The sequence below is a fragment of the Sturnira hondurensis genome, unplaced genomic scaffold, assembly GCF_014824575.4.
Source record: "Sturnira hondurensis isolate 20B ecotype Veracruz unplaced genomic scaffold, ASM1482457v3 Scaffold0011472, whole genome shotgun sequence".
Taxonomy (NCBI): domain Eukaryota; kingdom Metazoa; phylum Chordata; class Mammalia; order Chiroptera; family Phyllostomidae; genus Sturnira; species Sturnira hondurensis.
This window is the reverse complement of record NW_028084103.1, coordinates 817,033-836,495: the sequence shown is the minus strand read 5'-3', so window position 1 is coordinate 836,495 and position 19,463 is coordinate 817,033. Positions and strand designations below refer to the sequence as shown.

Here is a 19,463-nt window from a genome sequence, read left to right as displayed (position 1 = left end):
TTGTCCAATTTTGTGTATTGAGTCTATAGGTATATGGATAGCAAAAGTGTCTGGAAGTATATACACTCAGTTTCAATTCTATGCTTCTCTCCCCAGATGCCATAGTCCTTTACATTGTTCTCTTTACAACCCTCCACTCTTAACTCCACACTTTCTCTTTAGGAATCACATCCACTTCCATGTGTTCAATTATCATTCATCCTCTGGTGGCTCCTAAATCTTTATTTGTAGCCTTGTCTTCTCCTCTGAGCATCTGATCAATGCATTCAAATGATAATAGGGTGCCTACATAAGGATTTGGCATAGGTACCTCAAACTCAATTTTAAATGGATTAGCTTTCTCCTCCCAAATCTTTTTCTCCTACCTAATTAGAACTGGAAAAATGTTAGTTCCCTTACCCCACTCTTAACACTGGTGTCAAATGAGTCCCCACACATGCATACTTTGGTAGGATCACCATGCCCAACAACTTTAAGCCAATGAATCCCTGGGTTTTTCTCTACTATAGAGAACATTAGAGTAAGTATACAGAAACCTGGGACTTAAACCAGATCATAACTAAACAAAGAATTTTACTCTTTCCTGGTCTCACATATACACCAGCATATCTCCAAACTGACTAGGAATATATTGTGGGAGCTGGTAAAACCATGTTTGAGAAAACACTTTGAGTCCTTAGAAATAAAAAAAATAAGAACTAGTCCTTTGATAAATTATTTTAACAGTTGCCTTGCAGGAATGACAGAACTCTACACAATAGTCACTTAATAAGAGTTAACCTTTATTGTTACTATTTTTTAAATGACACTGACACATGGAAAAATGACCCCAGCAAAACAAAGATCAACAACAACAAAAAAAACTATGAACTCTGCACACTAGGAAATTAATAGTGCTTGCTTTTCTTAATGAACTGTTTGTGACAGAAGATTGTAAGTATTTTGCATGTATTACTTCATTTAATCCTCCTGATGAGCCTCATCTTCACCACTTATCTATCATTTCAGAAAGAAAACTTCCAACCCATCTCATTTTTAATCTAAATATTTTATCCATTTAGTATATGCTCCAATCACCTACTTCATTCCCAACACTTTCCTTTTTCAAAAATTTCCAAAAAATTCAATATTCATTTTAGATAAATAAGAACATATCAATAATTTAAAAGTAAAAAGGTAAAAGAACGCTCATCATCCTTCTACCCAAAGATAACCAGTTACTATTTGGGTGTCTATAATTCAGAACTTTTAATGTCTACTTAAATATGTTTTATTATTCTAAAAAATGAAATTCTACTCTCAATATCACTATCTAACCTGACTTTCTCACTTAACAATGCATGACGAATATCTTCCTAGCAATATGGATTTAAATCAACACATTTATCATATACCATATGAAAATTCCTTAATTTATTTGGCCAATCCAATGTACTAGACACTTGTTCCAATTTTTACAATTTTAGATAGTGCTGGGATGTACAGACCTGTACATGCAGTCTTTGATCAATTTTTCAACTATTTTCTTAAGGGTTCACATATTTTAAGGCTTATAATATGTATTACCAAATGTTCCTCCACAAACTTAGTTCCAATGTAAATTCATTCCCACCACAAGTTTGAAGGGTCCATTTTGCCACACCTCTGTGGATACCGCACAGTAGGTGAGGGAGAGACTTTTATGTGAATTCCAATTATTCTTTCTAGTTAAAAAATACTTAGTGGTTTTTGTGTTCATTGCAATAACATTCAAACAACTCTCCACCAACTGGCTTCACATGCCTTTCTAAATTTATTTACTGTCATTCCCTGCATGCTCCACTCTAAGCAGACTAATTTTCTCACTGGCATAGGAAGAGTTCCTACCTCCATGCATTTCTGACACCCATTCCCTCTCACTCTCATCTCATGAAATGCCCTAACTATCTACCCCATTCAGGACTCCTCTTAATTTAAATGGCTGCTTCCTCCATGAATCTGTAGCTACTATACCCTACAGAAGCCTTTGTTTCCTCTGTGCTCTGAGAATGCCTATTTGACAATGGGTATACTCTCCAGATATTCTCAGTTATTTTGTTTCTATGTTTATTATCTTTCCAACTAGGTTATAAACAAAAGGGCAAAGATACTTTTTCTTCTTTCTTTTTTTTCTTTCTAGCATTAACACACAATTTTATTGATGATACACAAATGAAGTCAATGCAAATGACAGGAGGGAGCTTACTTAGGATGAATTGGTTCACTGTCACTTATACAGAAGAAATAGTAAAAATATTTCAATGTAGGCAGTGAGATAAAAAAGACAACAAACATGTTTTCAGAACATGTAGTAACATTCATTCATCTAGCTTAGACTTAAAAACCAACTCAGATAAATATCAGCATTGATGATACAATATGATATTCATTACTCAAAATTGGTAGCTGGAAGGATTCCTTTACCATATAAACAAGTTGGAGAAAAGGAACAGTTTACAATGTGTGCTGCTTTAAACTATAAAATCAAGAAGTTATTCCTGACTGTTTGGAAACATATGCTCAGCCAGTTTGGCCATGAATTTTCCAACTTTTACTTTCACCAAAAAATCATGGTGACTTTCTATCCCCAGAATCTTATCAGCACACACCTGAAATTCTTTTAAGAAGAAAAACAGTGAACCTTCACTGAAATGATTGTGAGTAGGTTCATTTTCTTCCCACTTAAAATTGTCATTTATATTCTCAAATATGACCAGAAGTTTCAGAATAATCTCTTTGTTCTCCTTGTTATTAAAGAGGGAACCCAGTGAAGATGGTACTTGGGCCCTGAGAAGTTCTCTAGTCATGGCTGGATTTTCAGCCAAATTCAAAAGGAGTTTCAAAACCTGAAATTTGGTTTCTTCATTTCCTGCTGAAAATAAACGAAAAAAGTCTGAAATGGAATTAGCAAGCATGTGCTGATACTCATTAGTAACAGTCATATTCGTAAGCAATCTTAGTCCAGCCAGCTGCACAGATGAATTCAAGCGAGAAGTGATTGTGTCATCACACACTTGATTCATGTATATCTTAAGCCTGCGCTGATTTTCAGCATTCACACTCAGGTTATTCAAGACGATTAAAGCCTTTTCCTTAACAATGGGATCCCGAGTATTAAGAATCTTCGCAACAATTGGGAGACCACCCAGATCACGAATAATATCTCTGTTAAATGCATAAGCAGCATTGTTACCCAGAGCAATTAAAGCTGCTTCAAGAATATAAGGCTTTTCCGACATCTCAACCAAGCAAAGAACTTTTTGCAGCTCTTGAGGGGACAAAATAGTATCATCTGAGTTGGGGGAAGCCCGTTTCTGAACAGCTCGTCGAGCCCGGGTAGCCCTTGCCCTTGCCCTGGCCCTAGCTCTGGTCCCAGCCTCAGTTCCAATCCGGGCCCAAGGTGGGTACCATACTATACCCTTGCTCTCACTGTTGTCATCATCATCATCATCAGACCAGTCATTGTACCTGGCCCCAGGGCAGTCCCCAACATCATCCACATCCCCAGGCCCACCCTCAGCCATTTCCTCTTTGTTCTGTTTTCTTCCCCGGGCCAGTCTATAAATGCAATAGCAGGCGCCAGCCCCAATCACCAGTCCTGCAGTCACCCAGCCTACTTTCCTGGCGTAGCCCATGCAATCGTCCCTGACAATAATAGGGACCAAGGAACAGAGTAGTCACTCAGTCTTGGGGAAAACTGTGGGCCTGGGTGCTGGCCTGTAGAAGGATGTCTCCAGCCACTTCAAGGCCACAATGGGTGAGACTGGAGGTGAACCTAGAGATAGAGGAAGAAAATGGGGTTTGAGTTTCTCTTCTCTTTGTGTTGCCCCATGCAGGGAGTTATAGAGTGGGGCAGGAGAGTAGTAAATGAGTACTGGGTAAGAAATGTAAATTTTTAATAAACTCTCTCCATACTCCTCATTTCACCCTCCACCTACCCTCCCCAACCCCACCCTCCCCAAGTCTAGGTAAAGGCAATGGAACCCATAGGGTCCTTTGGGTCCTCAGCCATGCCAACCTTGGATGTGCCCAGGGAGTGGCACCCTTGCACTAATCTCCTCCAGATAGGCAGTCTGCCTCTTATTCCCTCCCCTGGAGTTATGCCACACCCAATAACCCTTGTGATCTGCTGAGAGACCAGAGACAGTGAGAACTGAGGGCTTGAAGTATTGACTGTTCATTCCTTGCTTTCCTGATTCACTATCCAGGTTGTCAGATTTGTTTAAACTTCTCTATGCCATCCAAAACATCCACATGCCTGCCCCTTCCCTAGCCTGAAATAGGAGGGATGTTAGGGAAATAAGGTAAGATTTGGGGAGCGAGGCCAATTTCCAACCCCTCCCCCATTACAGTCAGCCCCCACAGCCACACCGACCTCTACTGATCTGAGGAAACTTCCTCCTTCACTTCAAGTGGTGTCACCTGGTACAGCAGACCTGCTGGATGACAGATTGAAAACATGGGGGCTAAGTACTGTTGAGAGAGGAGGATTATAACCAAACTATCTGAGAGGTTTCCCTTCTGTTATTCTCCCCCAGCCCCTCCCACCGCTCACACACACACCCCTCCCACATGCCGTTTCACCACAGCCCCAAGAATGCAACAAATATACTCAGATTCAGATTACCCCAAATTATTGACATCTTTGGTTTCTCTCTACCTGCACCACCGCCCCTCTTAGGGTACCCAGATGGTCTTACCCTCAAATTGACCTTCACCAATCAGGGTTAATTTCCTTCCTCTTCACTTGCCTGGCGTAGTGCTGCAAACTACGGAAAGACTGGCAACCTGGGAGAGGCTCAGACCCACTAAACACAGAGCCATAGTCAGGAAGACACAGCCACAGTCAGAAAAAGGAAACAGCCGCTACCGAGTATTTGGTGGACGGACCAAGTCCCCAGAACGTGAAATTCTTTCCCAATTCTGAGGCCTGGTTGTCAAAGGCCTCAGAATTCCTATCCCTGTTACCCTTCTCGGGGTTCTGCTGACACATCACACTGCACCCCCACCTCCCCCGCCCATGCCCAACCTTTCCCAGTCGGCACTATCCTGGAGAATTGAGAGCTAATTCCAAGGCCACAGCTCCCTTTCCGGATTACGGTCTCGGCTCCTAGCAGATTCCCACTTTCTGATCTCTGGCCTGCTCCCCAAACACCTCCCTGCTCACCGTTTTGCAGCATCGACAAGGGCTGCATGAGGGACAGATGTCCTGGAAAGTCGGGGGCGAGTGGGAGAGTCAACAGAGGTGTCTCAGAACCCGAGACGGTCTCCGCCCTACACCCTGGACCACCCACACTTTATGGAATCTCCCAGGCACTGACCTTCCGGGATCCGGAACAATTTCCTTCTCCCTCTCGTTCTTCCCTCTGTAACAGGCCCGCTATCCCACAAGACAGTGGGGAGCTGGTACTCAGACGGAACAAGGACTAGAACAAGAGGGACTTCTGCACACGTCAGCTCTTGGTCACGTGAGAGCTACGTCATCCACGAAGTCTGGTCCTCAATTTCCCCTCCCACCAGCAGTGCGGCAGAAGAGGACCCGCCCCGCTTCATTTCCTCCCCCATACCAGGCTTTGTTACTTTTTCTTCTTTGCTAATCGCATCTCCCAGTAGTTGAGTTTGCCTTTCTCCGATTACCAGAAATGGACGGCATCTTCCCTTAGGGCTACTGGCCACTTGTACTTTTTGAAAAATTTGCTTTTCTCCTCTCTAGGCTCCTGGGACAGCGAACTCTTCTTCCACCTCCCCTCCTCCAAGCTATTAATGTCTACCATTTCCTCTGAAATCTAGTCCCAGATCTAAAACAAACAAACAAAAATTTAAAAAAGGAGACCTGGAGTGACAGTGTTTTTTACTTTCTTAATAATTTTTGTTCTCCCCTCTCCCAACCCCACCCTGCATTCTTTTCATGAGAAAGGTTACTATAAAGCTCTCATTTGAGGGGAAAAAAGTGGGAATTGGAGACTGATATTGAGTAGATAACCTCCAAAAGCCCTATATTTTCCTCCTTGTGGGGAGTGTTATACTTGTCACTCAAAGGGTTTTTAATGTCTTCTAGGGCCTAACAGATAACACAACCTTGAATGAGCTAATCAGTGTGTCTGAGAACGTATAATTCTTCTGACTAGCCCAGTCTTCTAAACAGGAGAGCTACAGTCTTCTACTTGCAACAGTTAACCAGGAAGAAGCATGAGACCCTCAGAAGCCAGTGACACAAAAAAGCTTGAGTAGAAACCACAACTGTGTAGTGGTTATCTGTCAGATGAACAGGCGTGAACAACTGACAAAGTGAGTGGATACAAAGAACATTACAGAATATATTTGGGTACAAATAAAGAATATTATCTTTCATTGAAAAATGTTTTAGAGGAACACTGAGACCAAGAGAAAATTGGCTAAACTAGCATCTAGCAATTACTGGGAAAACATTTCACCAACTGGTCTGATGAACTCAATGATTCAACTGTCAGCAATGATCATTTTTATAGTGGAGAAAGTAATAAAATAACATCAGAACACAGGGTCTGCAATAGGATATTCCCTAATAGTTCAGATATAAGGTTATTATCTTAGTGTAACTTTTTAAGTCTTTGGAAAATGTGAAAGTAAATCAAGAGACTGGGAAGTTTTGGAACAGGCAAAACTCCAGGGAAATTCACATAAACACAACTTCTGGGAAGTCAGTACTAGAAAATGACTGAAAATTAGTAAAGAGAAACCAAAGCAACTATACGATTCTGTGTTTAGGGAAAGATCATGTGCAGCGAAGGAGCTTATTTAAGCTTAGAGTATATGAAAAGGAGAGTCAGAAGAAAATGGTAGTTCCCACTGTCTGAAGGAGGGGGGGAATTTGCTAAGATGACTGGAACATTTAGCTTTTCTTGGAAAGAGTATTTCAAGCTTCCTTAGCTGAAAGCCATTTCTTTTTAAAAAAGATTTACTTAATTTATTTTTAGACAGAGGGGAAAGGAGAGAGGTAGAGAAACATTAATGTGTGGTTGCCTCTCATGCACCCCCTACTGGGCACCTGGCCTATGACCCAGGCATGTGCCCTGACCAGGAATCCAACCCGCAATCCTTTGGTTTGCAGGCTGACACTCAATCCACTGAGCCACACCAGCCAGAGTGGAAAGCTACTTCTTAAGGTGAACCAATTCCTTGCTCTTATTACAGGCTCACCAAGCAACTTCCTGAGGTATGGTTTCCCAAGTTGTAGCTTGCCTACAGGAAAATAAAGGGCTGGTAAAACTGACAGAAACCTCCAATACTCCTGACAGATATACTTCTCAGGTTAAATTTTTCAGGTGTAACTCCTGCTGAAAGAGCTTCACTTATGACCTAATTATAGGAGAAGGCAGAGATCCATGGTTTGAGTATTCAGATCTAGATTTATATATAAGTGTCTATAAATGGGCATCTTTCCTTGACAGAGCATCTATTCTGAGAATACAGACAAAATCAAGGATTGATCATAAAACAATGAGGAGAAAACCCTGAACTATAGATGCAACTCTGTGGAATCCTATCAGGGAAGCCAGGTAGATTTGCCTTAGAAACTTGTGCATCAGCATTTTAGAATTGTACCTCTTTAATGTTCAGTTAATGTGAAAATTAAAGACATGCTGTGGCCAGTATACCCCTAGGACCTCAGTCACAGTTGGACAATGGGTTAATATCCAAAGTTATTAAAAGCCTCCTGCAAATCAACAACATCTTAAACAGTTCAAATTTCTCTCTTGGAAAAGAAAGGAAGTGTACTTTATATTTTACAAAGAGTGGTCAGCAAAAGAGTGGTCATCATACCAAAATACAGACCAATTCAATACTCTCTTAATTAAATATTAAATACTCTTTTACTAAAACTATAAATCTTGATAACAATTGAAAATAAGTGGAATTATGGCACCTGAAAGAGTCTATTAATTCCTCCTGCCTAGACCCCACAGAGGTGATCTTGGTATTCAACATCCTTTTGTTGTTTAAGTTCACCAGGTTTGGTTTCTGTTGCTTGCAACCAAACAAAATCAACCAATACACAATACAAATATAAGTAACAAAATATAAAAAGCAATATAGCTTTTTAAGATAACAATCTTCTATATTTTCTTTTCCTCACCCTTGACAATTTCTTTAGTATTACCATCTTCCTATCTTTTGTGTGTTTGTTTGTTTGTTTTCATACTGATTTAAGCCTTTTGACGGTGGCTACCTATAGTCTTTAGCAGGCTCAGGAATGTTCTGAGGAACTGCTTAAGGATTTTACTTTTTCACTTTTGAAATGGTTAGACAAATAACATACCCTTAAATATTGATGAATGTAGAATGGAGAGCCAAGTAGAATGTAAACACTAGTCTCAAGGTTTCTTGTTAGGAATTGTAGATAAAAATGACAAAACAGCAAGAGAATTTAAAGGGTTATTCCTGTGGGGTTTAGGAAGTTTTAGAGAGGGAGTGGATTCAAACAGGGAAGGTCTGACAGACTGGGAAAATGGTGGTCACAGGTTACACACCAGAACAATTGGAAAATATGCCAAAGGTGGAGTTGTTTTATACTGGGAAGAAAAGGTGAGAGTGGAATTTTTTTGAAGCTTTATTAAGCTTTGCATACTCCTTTGTTCTTTCTCATGCATATATTTGAAACAAATAAAAAGCTACTTATATAAGTACTTGGCAGGCAAAAATTGACAGTTGAATCTTCAAGTTTCTTTTAAAGGGTGAGAAAAATAACGTTATAAAGCAAAGGTGGCAAAATAAATGAAGTAGGGGTTTAGAGAGAGGGAGTGATTGTTGAGTAAATTAGGATTATAGAAGTTTGAGGAAGATCAGAAAGTTGTCACATGTTCTTGACTTCTGAATATTCGTTCACCAGCAAGGCACTCTAGGCTCTCTGGCTCACCTCCTGAAAAAGCCTCCCTCCACATGGCATCTCACTGGGGAGCTTCCTAGTGTGGTGTCATATTTCAATATTCTAAGAATGAGGCTGCCTGAAGGGTCTATATTTAGAGTATGACTCCCTAGCAGGGACAGCTGAACGTCTGGGGACTAACTTCTGCATACTTTGTCCCTGAGTTCTGGGATTATTCTGAGGGGTTTGTAGGGGTGGTTCAGTGAAATTTGAACAGAAGTCAGGAAATGAAAAGGCCTCTTTCTCCTGGTGAGCTCTTGGAATCCTGTGAACTGTGCTTTTTGTGAGGGAAAAATGACATAGATCTCAGGGGTGTTGCAGTGATTTAAAAACACCCACGGACCCTCACCACTATCTCCACTGGAAGATGCACAACAGTAACCACTGCATGGATGACATAGAACATGAATAGTAGATACCAGAGATATTGGGCCAGGGTCCTGATTAAATGAAAAGTCCATCTATTGAGTCTCACTTTATCAAAGAGATAATAGGGCATTCTCTGATTTCTAGATGATATATGGATTACATCATACAACTTCAGAATAGATTTTAAATAATAAACTTTGAAAGAAGAGCAGGCTGATCTGTGGAGTTACTAATTTTTAAGGTGCATCTGAAGATATATGATTCATTTGATTTTGGAGTCTGCATATAGTCCGTTCTTTGAAGCCAGAAGGAAAGCCATCCAGTAGTCTTCTATGAAAATCTCAGTAGTCTGACACCTAATACTATGAATTCAGCCAGGAAAAAGAAAGGGATAGATGTTCACTTATTCAAAATGGTCATAATTAAAACACTGACCACCTCACTATAGATTCATGTTATCCATCAATTTATAAATCATAACGAAAGCACACTGGTTTTATTTTTAAGAACATGCTTTTAAATTTTAATATGCTGTTTGAAAGCTGCTATTTCCTGTGCAGTCAAAAGAAAATAATGCAGTGAAAATTAATTAAATCAATGTGGCCTCCCTGTTAACTGGGGAGTCTTTATAAGTATAGATATACATATAGGTATTTAAATTCTTTTTTCCAAGTGGTATAGCTGTATCACTTTTCTGATTTCAGTACTGTAGCTTGAGTCTATAAAAAATGAAGGAAAAAAAGAACATAAATGTATGAAAAAGATTAATAAAAACCTCACTACTACTTGGACTTCCTTTTCTGACCACCTACCCCACAATTCTGGTGCAGTGACTGCATGTGGAAAGAGGTGAAAATTAAGAGAGGGACGCAGGAGTTTCGGAGTCAAGGAAAGGATAAGGCATTTCTCCAAAAAGTGTAAGTAAACGGCAGACCCAAGAAAAGATGCTGCTCCTTCTTGTAATTAGAGAAAGTCAAATTCAAACACCAGAAAGCCATGACTTCTGGTTTCTGCTTTTGTCGTAGAGGATGAGTGACGGGAAAAAGTGTGATGGGTGGCAGCACGGGGTACGCTGGTGCCTGTCGCACTGCTTAAAGAGTGGAAATTGGGGGCCAGAACTCACTGTCGAAGTGATTGTCACGTGACCAAGAGCTGCCTAGAGCTGAACTCCTGCTAGTCGCCTCTGTCTATCAGCCCTCTATTACTCTGCAGCCTTCTGAAGGAAGGAGGAAACTAGCCTCGGACTGTGTAGGTCGGTGGCGTGTGAGCTCTTCTTGGAGAGAGGTGAGAGTGGGAGAGAGCCAAGAGCCGCCACTGATGCAGGTTCCGGCTGATTGGGGCTGAATCCCTTTCTCACCCCCTTTATAAATACCAGCTCCACCCTCGCCAATCCCCATACCCATTTTAGTAGAGAACGGTCAGGCTTCTGGCAGGGTGGTAAGGGGGGTGAATGGCGGTTACTGAGACGGCCAGGAAAGAAAAGGTCCACAATCAGGACACTCTTATCCCGAGTGCTGCTCAGTCCACCAAGCACTCTATCTCCTTGGTCCCCAGTCTGTCTGCAGGTTTGTAAGTCTGTTGTCCTATAGGTCGCTGCAAAAGTCGAGGCGAGGGAAGGAGAAAACTCTCTTGGGACCCTGCAGGTCAGCGTGAAGGTGGGATGAGCCCTGGATCCTGGGTGGAGTTGGCTCTGTAGAGAGGGTTGGGATTCCTGCGGGCCAGTCCCAGTCGCCCTCTCCCGGTCCCTTCTTTCTCCACACTTCCTCCCAATTCCGTGCATAGAAAGGGGTGTGGCGGCCTATGCTAGGGAAATGGCGGAGGATAAGAGGCGGGGTAGAAGAGGGGTGGGGGAAAGCCCGAATAAGGAAAGCCCAGAGATGTGAGAAATATTTTCAAATCAAAAGCTGAAAATTTTGAAAAACGAGTATTGGGACCTGTGTTTTAAGTGGTGATCCATGAACTACACTTTCAGTTCTTCACTGCTGGCTGCCTTCCCGTCTGTCCTGCCAGACTCTCCATCAATCACTGTGGAAGGAGCACCGACAACAGAAGACAAGGAAAGGAGAAGGAATTTACCTGACTTTGGTAGAGGTTAGTGGGAGAAACTGCCTGTGAATCTTTGGGGGTAGCGATGTGGAGTAGGAGGAGACTACCTGAGGGTTAGCTTCTCCGTGTCATCCTCCTAGCGATCATAGCCCAGCCCCAACTCCTACCCCTTTCTCTGGGACCTGTAAGAAAAATGGTGGATCCTGAGGATAGAGAGAGGATCCCTCTCTCTCTCTCTTACACACACACACACACACACACACACACACACACAGAGAGAGAGAGAGAGAGAGAGAGAGAGAAATAGACCACTACTTTACACAATTACAGTTGCTGGCCCTAATATTCCTCTTCATTCAGGTGGAAAAAGTCCCTCTCTTGTCCTGTCACAAGGCTGGCACAGACTTGAACATGGGGCGGGCTCAGGAAGTGGATTGGATGACAGCAGGACTTATGATTGGGGCTGGTGCCTGCTATTGTATTTACAAACTAATCATAGGAAGAGATGACAGAGAGAAGTGGGAGGAGGAGGAAGAGGAATGGGAAGATGATCAAAAGCTGGATGAAGAGGAGACCGAGATGTGGTTTGATTTCACAACTATGGCTCAGCCCTGAAATAAGGATGAGGATTGGACTGTACCTGGTGGAACTGAACATAGACCTTTAGGTGGGGCAAGGAGAATCAAACACACCCCAAAAGACAGCATCTATTCCCATATGAACACAAAAATAATTGGAGTGCTAAAAGCTTTCAAATTTTTGGTTGTGCTCTTGATTTCTTCAAGTGTCATTTCATTCAAGGAAACATGTTTTTTGCTCAGCCCGAGGATGCTGGTTTTTCATTTAGCCACAATGTCAATAGTCATTTGGTCAGTGTCTCCACTGTTGGAAACATGATCCCCACTCCTAACCCCACAATTAAGGAGACTGTGTGCCCTGGATAATGTGGATGCCAGTGTGGAAAATCAGTGTAAGATTAAGATGTTCATTAATGAATTGTGCCAGGAAACTGCGTCACATTGCTGCAACTCATTTCTGCAGCACGTCAGGTTAAATTTGTTAGTAAGCATGGCAATTATTAATAACATGCTTCCCAAGTCCATTTCAGACCTGAGGTTTCCTTTGATATCAGAGGGAAGTGGGTTTGCTGAGGTTCAGGTTTTCAAACTGTTGATGGGTTTGTCTAAAAAGCCAGTCTTGGCAGGGAAATTGCTGGGTCCCTAAATGCTGCTCTCATTCATGTTCCTCTTTATCGGGAATTGAAAGAGACAGGTTCTCCTGGACACCCTGTCCTCTTTAATGGCCACCTTGAACAGAATGGGACTAAATCTACCAAAAATCTGTTTGGTGAACACACTCTTGTGTTCTCATTCAAAGACTCTACAGTGGGTGCTATAGAAGATCCAGCCTTAGCCAATAACCACATCATGGTGTGAAAGTTAGGCTTGCTAAATCGAGGACCATGCTCTTATTTGCCTGGCTGGGATTCCCACAGGGCTTTGAGTAACTTCTTGGTTTTGCAGTCTACAGGCAATGTACATTGTAAATCACTCCCTCACTTATTCTTGTGGTAAAGTGCTCATTTCATTTGCCAGCTATAGATAAAGCATCATGAAGGATACTTGCCTGCTGTGGTCTCCCTGTCTAAACTGGACTGTTTTGTGTTGGGAATGCATTTGTTGATGCATAAGTTGAATTCTTTTTCTTTGACTCTCTTTTACACCAGCTGATGGATGGTGAACCTATTCCTCAGAAAGGAGCACTCCCTTTCTATATGCTGTACTGACTTAACCTCATCCACCCAAGTCTACATTTATGTTTCATCAATAAACTTGTGTGCTTTGGCTGGCATAAACAAGACATGGTACTTGTTCTTGATTTGACAGTCTGCATGAACAGAAAGACAACTACAGGATAAATAACTAGATGGGTGGAGTGGGGATGGAAGGAGGGAGGCATTTGCTCTAACAAACACATCTTTATCAGTGCTCACAGGAGACAGGGGTAGAGATGGGCTGCAGTGTTGAGTATAAACCTCAACAAAGGGTTGGGGGCAGGTGGGGGTCTGAAGGGGGTTTGGTGGAATTAGGACAAAATTTTGGGAGGACTGGAAGAGACAACACCTGTGAAGCAGGCTGCACAGTGCCTGGCACCTGGCATGAGAAATCCCTCGATGAAGCTGTCTCACTTGACTGCCAGCTTAGAGCGAAATGTCTGTGTTCTTGGTCTCATCTACACATCCTCAGGGGCCACTGGGCAACCCATCCATGTGCATTTAATGGACGATTATAGCAATAATGGTTTCCACTTGCTGCATTCCTGCTTCGTGTTGTTCTCTCTCTTCTGGGAAGTAGCTGTTAAACCTATTTCCAGGCCCTCTCCCTTCCTTGGGATCCCAAGGCGAAATTCCTGGCAGAGTGAGAAGAGTTGGTTGGCCCCTGCTTCCCTTGGTGGAACTACCTTTTTGCACCACCCTTGGTACCTTCAGTGAGATCCAGGAAGAGGAGAGCAGAGTTCTCCACAAACTTCCTGTGGTGATTGTAGGGCAGCTGCTGAGGGTGCTTGGAATGGCTGTGGCTGGTCCATTGATCAGGAGATACTTCCTCCCCTCTATCCTCCATTGGAGGAAAGAAAGAACCCAACCCTGCCCACTGAGCCACTCCATGGAAATAAGCACCTCATTTCCAGACTCATGTCAGCAAGCCTCAGACATTGTGTCACCAAAGCTAGGTTTCCTGCATGTTTTGGGTGTGTCAAGCTATGTTTCTGTTGCTGAAAGCTCTGGACAATTCAGTGAACAAGGAGCTTCCTTTGGACAGTACTGCTTTTGTGCCTGGTGCCTTCTCCTGATCTCCTGGGATGCTACTCTGGCCACTGTTCCCCAGCCATCAATGCTCTCTGAGTGCTCTGCCTCCTAACTATTCTACTCTATAGAGAGCATAGTTTTTCTCCCTTCTTCCAGAATTGGGGCTGTAGGTAGTTTGCAGCTCTCCTGCTTGTACTCATGTCCTATGCTTCAAACTGTCTAGTGGGCATGGTTGCCTGTCAGGTCCCCAGGCCATCTCAAGGATCCTCCATCCAGGAGTGGGGATGCTACCTCTTCCCAGGTCCTGGCACCTTGGACAGCTGGCACGTGATTGAAGTTGCATTGGTACCACACCACCACCAAGGATCATGCCCCTGGGTTTTTTGTTATTGTTGGCTCTGGGGTCCTGACTTGCTTCTTAAGAGCTGCTAACATGACCATCTTCTACTTCCAAGCAAGCTTCAGGTGAGCTGGGCAATCTGTTTTCCACATAAAATTGCCCTGCAGACAGCTCCTGCCTCTACTTCTTCCAGTGCAGTGAGCTTGGCCCATGCTGTTGTCAATGGCACCTTACTACTCAGCTGTCGGGAGCTGACCAACAGCCATCCCTTGACACAGTCGGGATGGATGAGATGCATCTGCACAGCAGAGGCAACTGTGGCTGGACTTCCTGTCTATCTCTCCCTTGCATGTTTGTTGTTGAGATTAATAGGTGGTGGGATTTTTAGACACCTGCATTTTAGGTCCAATGATCCACATAATTCCAATGAAGTTGTACAAAATAATTTCTTGGTCAGAGAACAAAGTTCCCCCTAATGAAGTAGCCCCTGAATATCTAAAAGTTGATGGAGTAACAGCCCCTCCTCTACCTTGGACAGGAATATATATTAGTTAGAATTAGACAGGCAAAGAAACAGGAGAAGCTGGTTAGCTACTACAAACTAAGGACATAGAAACAATTACCAAGGAGTTAGAGTCCATATTACATAAAGAAACATTTTAGATAGAAAGATATATAGCTAAGTTAGACATCACAAAGGCCTTATAATGAATTTCCTAACCTCTGCTCGGTCTAGCGTACCTTCTGCCCCATGTCAAATTCTAAGAACTTTAATAAACAAGACATTCAAACTCTGTACACAGAGCTATTTCAAATTGTCTGATTAATGGTTCTCCTGGTCAAAAACAACTTCTGTTTAACAACTGAAACTATGGACATTCTTGTACTTTTCCTGGTTACCTCTGTATTGGTTTTTTCTGCTTGGCTGATGACACCACGCACCTGTTCCTTTAATGTTATACAACAATCTCTATAAAAATAAAGCCTAAATCAAACTCTATGAGTTCGGTCAAACCCACAGATGCTGGCTGTTCTCTGGCATCCAATCGGGTGTCTGACTCATCATTCGTCGCCTGCATCATCCATCCTTCAGGGACCCTGAACCCTGCCAAGGCTGGGTCCCGGCACTCATCCTCTTTAATCTCAGCACAAAGGCAGAGGGTTTTCCCCTTCATGTTGTCTCAGAGTTCCAAATTAATACATACCTCCCTGTTCTGTGCTCTGCTAAATTCCTCTTTTTGTCACACCTCAAGCAGCTTTCCCCCATCTCTCAGGAGACACTTGGTGCTTGCAGGCCACAACCAACTCCCAAAACAGGGAGGGCCTCAGAGGAAAAAAAACCACTATGGTTTCTGCCCACTCCTGTCACAGGGAGGCCGGTACCAGCATTGATGTGTCTGCATGGTGTTGCCCAAGGCAAGGGTCTCCAATCCATTTTCTGGCACTGCCTTTCCGAAGACACTCCCTGTGTGTGGAAGTTCAGGCCCCTGGTCTGCCCTTTATTCCTTGGTGGGCTTCTGTGCTAGGGCAGAAGCCCAGTTCCCAGTGGATTCTGCTGGGGAATGTGGAGGATAGTTGGGAGCATGCATGTAAGTCAAGGTCTGATTAAGACACTCAGAGGCTCTCCACACCGGAAAGACTATGGAGCCCCCTCTCACACTGAATTCAAAATGAAACAGCAAGGGACCTCCAAGTGCAAAACTTAACCTACCTGCCTGCTGCAAATAACAGAGCTTCTTACTGGGTTTCCCAATGTTAAACATTTGATATGGTCCTCAAAGCTTGACCTTGTCACTCTCTGTGGGGAGGTACCTTGCCTTAATGGGTGTGCCCAGCCTAAACTGTCTATTGTGTAAACCTGGACCTGTTGCCACAGACCGACTGCCTTTAGTCCCAGAAAGGACCTTGGCTTTTCTTCTTTTCATCTCATTATTATATCTACATTTGGTGCCTGTAGATACCACATTAATCTCCAGTGTCCCTCCCTAGCCTCCTATTTCTCCTGGGAATTCTATGGTTTCACACACACAGCACCCCCCCCCAAAAAAAAAGTGCAGGCAAGTTTTCAGACATCCAGTTTCCCAGTTGATGCATCCAGTCTCAGACTCTGCATTCTCACCATGGCCCTATATGCCATTCTAGAAAGTAGTTTCAACCACAATCCCCTCGTTTTGAGGTGCTACACACAAATAGGCATAATCCTCACCAAGTCAATCTAAACGTTGTCATAGCACCATTTACCTAAGGGTGACAGATGTATGGAGGACTCCCTGTTCCTTGCTCCCTTCTAGGGGCCATTGATTGGTCTAAGATCCAGATGGGTGCCACTCTTGAGTCCAGCACAGTCTTGCTAATCCCATGGCCAATCCCATGTCTGTTACACACACTGTATGCACTGCCTCACACTCTGTCATTTCCCCTCACTCTTTGGTGGGTAGTAATCCAACTTTACTTCTTTTTCTAAATGGGTAACCAATTAACCCAGCATCATCTATTATGACATTCTTATGCTGCCGAGTGGCACATTCTGGGATCCTCATGCATCCAGCCGAGCATTCCTTCTGTGGCCTCTTAGTGATGACATCCTCCTGAGGTACACTCCTTTCTCCCTGGAACCTCTGACTTAGAAAACTCGGACCCCTGGGTAGTCTATGGCAGGGAGGGGTATGTTGGTGCTTGTGAGCAGGCTTTTGCCTTAGGTTCTTTGTCAAGACACATTCTGGCACACAGAAGACTTTGCAACCTTCACACTGTTTATTTAGAACCATTGGAAACTGGGGCCTGGTTTCTTCCCACACCAAAATTACCTTATTTGTATGAGAGAAAAGCAATTTTTTTCCATATGTTTAGGAAAAAAGTCCTGTTGGACTTTTATATTTTCATTTTACTTAGGATAGTCTTTCACACTCTAAGTTTAGAAAACATTTACCTATATTTCCTTCCAAAATAAATAGTTTCCTTCTTAGTGTAGCCCCTTTAACCTACTAGTAGTGTGTTTGTGTGTGTATGTGTGTATGCATTTAGTTTTAGGTAGACATTGTGCCTAATTTTTCTCTAAATGTATGATTCATTATACCAGTATCATTTATTGTAGAATTTATTTTTTATGTTTGATTGAAATTATACTTAGTTTATGGATTAATTGGCAAGGATTGGCATCTACAATTTTCCCACTTAGTCATATTTATTTAGATCCTTTTCACCACTTGGTGGTGTTTTCTTCATTACCATCTTTTGGCATTTCTTTTTGAGATTATTTCTACATATTTGTCTGTTTTTGTTGCTTTTGTCAATGGCATGGTCTTTACCTTCTCTACAGTGCTGTGCTACTTCAACTCTGCTGTATATATACCATGTGTCAGAACACTGGGCATCTCTGTGGTTTCTTTAAAAAAATTTATTGATTATGCCACTACAGTTGTCCCCGTTTTCCCCCTTTGCCCCCCTCTAACAAGCCCACCCCCCTCCATGCTCATAATCAGTCCCCTCACCACTGTGTCCATGTCCATGGGTCCTTCATATATGTTCTCTGACTAACTTCTTCATCTTCTTTCTATCAGTCCCCACCAACACACTCCCCTCTTACAGCTGTCAGTCTGTTCCATGTTGCTATGCCTCCGGTTTTATATTGCTCATTAGTATATTTTGTTCATTAGATTCCTCTTATAAGTGAGATCATATGCTATTTATCTCTCACTGCCTGGCTTATTTCACTTAGCATAATAGTCTCCAGCTCTATCCATGCTGTTGCAAAATGAAGGAATTCATTCTTTCTTTCTGCTACATAGTATTCCATTGTGTAAAAGTAACACAGGATTTTTTTTATCTACTCATCTACTGATAGACAGGCTGTTTCCAAATCTTGGCTATTTTATTTATTTATTTTTATTTTCACCAATAACTTCATTGATTTGGATATTTTGGGCTTTTAAATATACTTTATTGTTTATGCTATTACAGTTGTCCCATTTTTTCCTACTCTTTATTCCCTTCCTCCCTGCACTCCCTCTCCCACCATCATTCCCCTTGCCTTAGTTCATGTCCATGGGTTGTACATATAAGTTCTTTGGCTTTTCCATTTCCTACACTATTCTAAATCTCTATTTTGTACCTACCATTTATTCTTTTTATTTCCTCTACCTTCCCCCCCATTATGCCTCCTCCCACTAATAAACCTCCATGTGATCTCCTTTTCTGTGGTTCTGTTCCTGTTCTAGTGTTTGCTTAGTTTGTTTCTGTTTTGTTTTGTTTTTTAGGTTCACTTGTTGATAGTTGTGAGTTTGTTGTTATTTTACTATTCATAGTTTTGATCATCTTCTTTTTCTTAGATAAGTCCCTTTAACATTTCATGTAATAAGGGCTTGGTGATGATGAACTCCTTAAACTTGACCTTATCTGGGCAGCACTTTATCTGTCTTTCCATTCTAAATGATAGCTTTGCTGGATAGAGTAATCTTGCATGCAGGTATTTGCCTTTCATGACTTGGAATACTTCTTTCCAGATCCTTCTTGCCTGCAAGGTTTGTTTTAAGAAATCAGCTGCTGGTCTTATGGGAACTCCTTTGTAGGTAACTGTCTCCTTTCCTCTTGCTGCTTTTAAGATTCTCTCCTTATCTTTAATATTGGCTAATGTAATTATGATGTGCCTTGGGGTGTGCTCCCTTGGGTCCAGCTTCTTTAGGACTCTCTGAGATTCCTGGACTTCCTGGAAGTCTATTTTCTTTGCCAGATTGAGGAAGTTCGCCTTCATTATTTCTTCAAATAAGTTTTCAATTTCTTGTTTTTTGTCTCCTCCTCCTGGCACCCCTATGAACTTGATGTTGGAACATTTGAAGTTGTCCTGGTTGTTCCTAAGCCTTTCCTCATTTTTTGAATACTTGTTTCTTCATTCTGTTCTCAAACATGGGGGTGCTTAATTTTTTTTGATTTGGTGTTACAGGATTCTTAGGATATATTCCCAGCAGTGGAATTGCTGAGTC

General features: G+C 42.3%; 2 protein-coding genes across 8 annotated transcripts; one reads left to right on the top strand and one right to left on the bottom strand.

Annotated features, from left to right (window-relative positions):
• Positions 1–760: 760 nt before the first annotated feature.
• On the bottom strand, positions 761–5,491 carry ARMCX3 (armadillo repeat containing X-linked 3). Of its 7 annotated transcripts, XM_037060200.1 has the most exons (6): positions 5,340–5,491; positions 5,186–5,227; positions 4,719–4,826; positions 4,394–4,457; positions 4,074–4,144; positions 761–3,793 (listed from the first exon to the last, which is right to left on the bottom strand). In XM_037060200.1, exon 6 carries the CDS (start codon positions 3,651–3,653, stop codon positions 2,511–2,513), a length of 1,143 nt encoding a protein of 380 aa, XP_036916095.1. In that variant the 5' UTR covers positions 3,654–3,793; positions 4,074–4,144; positions 4,394–4,457; positions 4,719–4,826; positions 5,186–5,227; positions 5,340–5,491; the 3' UTR covers positions 761–2,510. The 7 variants fall into 7 exon arrangements, with proteins under 7 accessions (XP_036916095.1, XP_036916094.1, XP_036916096.1 ...); XM_037060199.1 differs by lacking the exon at positions 5,186–5,227; XM_037060201.1 differs by lacking the exon at positions 5,186–5,227 and having other exon boundaries at positions 4,394–4,454.
• A 6,158-nt stretch (positions 5,492–11,649) lies between these two features.
• Positions 11,650–12,949, top strand: ARMCX6 (armadillo repeat containing X-linked 6). The gene is given in 3 exon segments (XM_037060177.1): positions 11,650–12,005; positions 12,008–12,263; positions 12,265–12,949. Coding segments are annotated over 3 exon segments (984 nt in total). The 5' UTR covers positions 11,650–11,749; the 3' UTR covers positions 12,737–12,949.
• The last annotated feature ends 6,514 nt before the right edge of the window (positions 12,950–19,463 follow it).